The following is a 2,354-nucleotide window of genomic DNA, read 5'->3' as shown; positions in this document are numbered from 1 at the left end:
CTGTGAAAACAACCAGATGGTGTGACTCTCCAAAGCTATAATATGTATTTTATCATCATTGTTTAAACATTAATGCTAACATTCAAATCATCTGTGGGTCTGCTTCTGTTGAATTTTTTTCTCTTAATTATGTATTGAGTTTCCTGTTTTCCATACTTCTCACTTTTTCTCTCTTATTTTCTGGACAGTGAGTATAAAGCAACAGCATAGGTATTATGTAAATACGACATTTTCTATTTGCATCCATGACCTTACAAGCTCTCTCCTTTTTCTAGCAGCTAGAATAAGAAACTAAACATTCAAATGCTACCGATTCAGGTACTGTTTTTGTTGTTGTTTGGTTTTTGTTTTTGTTTTGGGTGCTGTTTTTAATTAGATTTTTTTCTTTTACCTTTTGTTAGTAAATTGCCTTTCCACCCACACTACAGTTGCTGAAGGGCTAATCTCTGTAATCTTGTAAAAATTTGATCAGGCATGTTATTGGAGTGCTATTTTAGAGAGCTTTATGTCAGGTTTTATGAATCTAGTTTCTTTAGAAATCATCAAGACTTCATAAATTCTCTCAGATTTCCAGCTACTCTTTCACTGCTAATTTTCAGCAAAATTCAGATGAAAGGAAAAATTTTAGGTTGAATGACTTAATTTTACATTTGAAGCTTTTATCTTGCTATTTCAAATTGTCCTTAAAGTTCTGTCTCAGTGTTTTTTTCCCTTAACAGCTGTGGCAATCTGCTTACCTATGGAAGACATGTTCCTCTCTGGAATATCAGTTTCTTAGGTTTCCTTGCATACACTACTCTACAATAGCCTCCTATAAAAGTCTATTGTCTTTTAAATATTTCATCTTGTTTTCTTTTTTGTTTTGTTTTGTTTTTGCTATCATGAGTCACAGGCCTAATATCATTCTACTTCCGAACAAGTACTAGTAGCACACAAGTTTATTTATTTATTTTTTTTCAGGTTTTAAAACTTTTTATTGCATATTAAAAAAATTGTGCATTCCAATAATTAAAATCATTTGAACAAAAAAATGATTTTTTTTTTTTGATTCAACTGCATTTTACAGCCTGCAGGACACCCTGGACCAGCTTGGTTTTTACTCTCGATTTCACTGTCCTCCCACCCAGCTTCTTCCTTCACCAACATGCAAGTTCTTTCCCTTCCCTGCCAGCCAGACAGGCAGATGGGAGAGGCAGGCGCCTTTGTTGTCAGTAGTTCTCTATGCTTTGATGTGAAAAGGGGTAGCACAGTCATTTAAACTTATCCAACCACTTTGTATCTTACAAAGTTAAACAGCTAAAAGAAGTAAAATAAGAAGGCATGCTTGTGGAATGTACAGTGCATATTGGCGGCACGCGCCTCATTATGATTCGCCTGCTTGCTTCTCCTGTTCAATTGTTTCTTTTGAAGGCAGTGGATTTTTCTCTGGCGTTTCTGTCTTCTTCAATTTCGACTTATCGAATTTCTCAGTCTCAGCCATATCAGGTTTGTCAGACATGGTTGCAGAGGAAGCGGAGCGAGGTGCACGTGTAAGTGAAGTCTGGTCTGCTCAGTGGCCGCAGCTGAATGCCCTATTTTTTTAATTTTTTAAAGATTTTATTTATTTATTTGACAGAGAAACAGCGAGAGAGGGAACACAAGCAGGAGGAGTGGGGGAGGAAGAAGCAGGCCTCCTGTGGAGCAGGGAGCCCAATGCGGGGCTCGATCCCAGGACTCTGGGATCATGACCTGAGCGGAAGGCAGACGCTTAATGACTGAGCCACCCAGGTGCCCCCACAAGTTTATTTTAAAGCATGAAAAATATAATAATTATTTTAGTCATGCCTATTTAATTCTAAACCTGAATTTCATGGAGTCACTAGAAGTCTGTGCATGTGTGTGTGTGTATTTAAGTTACAGGTAAATGTAAATTTAAAGTTAAAATATTTTTAAACTAATATAATGTAGGTGATTGTTTTATAATTGAAAGGTAAATAAGTGATGGAGGATTTAGTTTAAAGCCCCCATTTGATTTACTCCCACCCATAAAAAATTTAGAATCATTGGTACCCAAAGACATAAAATATAATTGGGCAGACTAAATGCACTTGGCCTCAGCAAAAGTAATGACATCAGTATTTCTCATACAATGAGTATGTAAAAAAAAAATAGATATATAGAAAAGTAGGAAGTTGTTTTGAGATACAAAAGAGTATTTTCAAATAATGACAATACTGACATAATTTCTCATAGGAAACAACAGAAGAATATGATTGAATATAATATTTAAAAATTTGGGTTATGTTTGACAAGGGAGGGGCTTCTAGTCTAGAATTTTAGCTAAATTATTCTCAAAAAGAAAGATGAAGTAAAAA

At 35.2% G+C, this 2,354-nt stretch overlaps 1 protein-coding gene across 1 annotated transcript; it reads right to left on the bottom strand.

The window, feature by feature from the left end:
• Positions 1-1,239: 1,239 nt before the first annotated feature.
• LOC112821321 (thymosin beta-4-like) lies at positions 1,240-1,548 on the bottom strand. The gene has a single exon (XM_073900292.1). The coding sequence runs from the start codon at positions 1,496-1,498 to the stop codon at positions 1,364-1,366; it is 135 nt and encodes a 44-aa protein (XP_073756393.1). The 5' UTR covers positions 1,499-1,548; the 3' UTR covers positions 1,240-1,363.
• Positions 1,549-2,354: the final 806 nt, after the last annotated feature.

Source organism: Callorhinus ursinus, unplaced genomic scaffold, assembly GCF_003265705.2.
Source record: "Callorhinus ursinus isolate GAN/ISIS: 27379988/994484 unplaced genomic scaffold, GSC_fseal_2.0 scaffold1, whole genome shotgun sequence".
In the NCBI taxonomy this organism is placed as follows: Eukaryota; Metazoa; Chordata; class Mammalia; order Carnivora; family Otariidae; genus Callorhinus; species Callorhinus ursinus.
This window is presented reverse-complemented; position numbering and strand designations above follow the sequence as displayed.

Excerpts from the sequence above, each read along its gene's own strand:
- LOC112821321 (XM_073900292.1), bottom strand. The coding sequence starts at position 1,498 with ATGTCTGACAAACCTGATATGGCTGAGACTGAGAAATTCGATAAGTCG.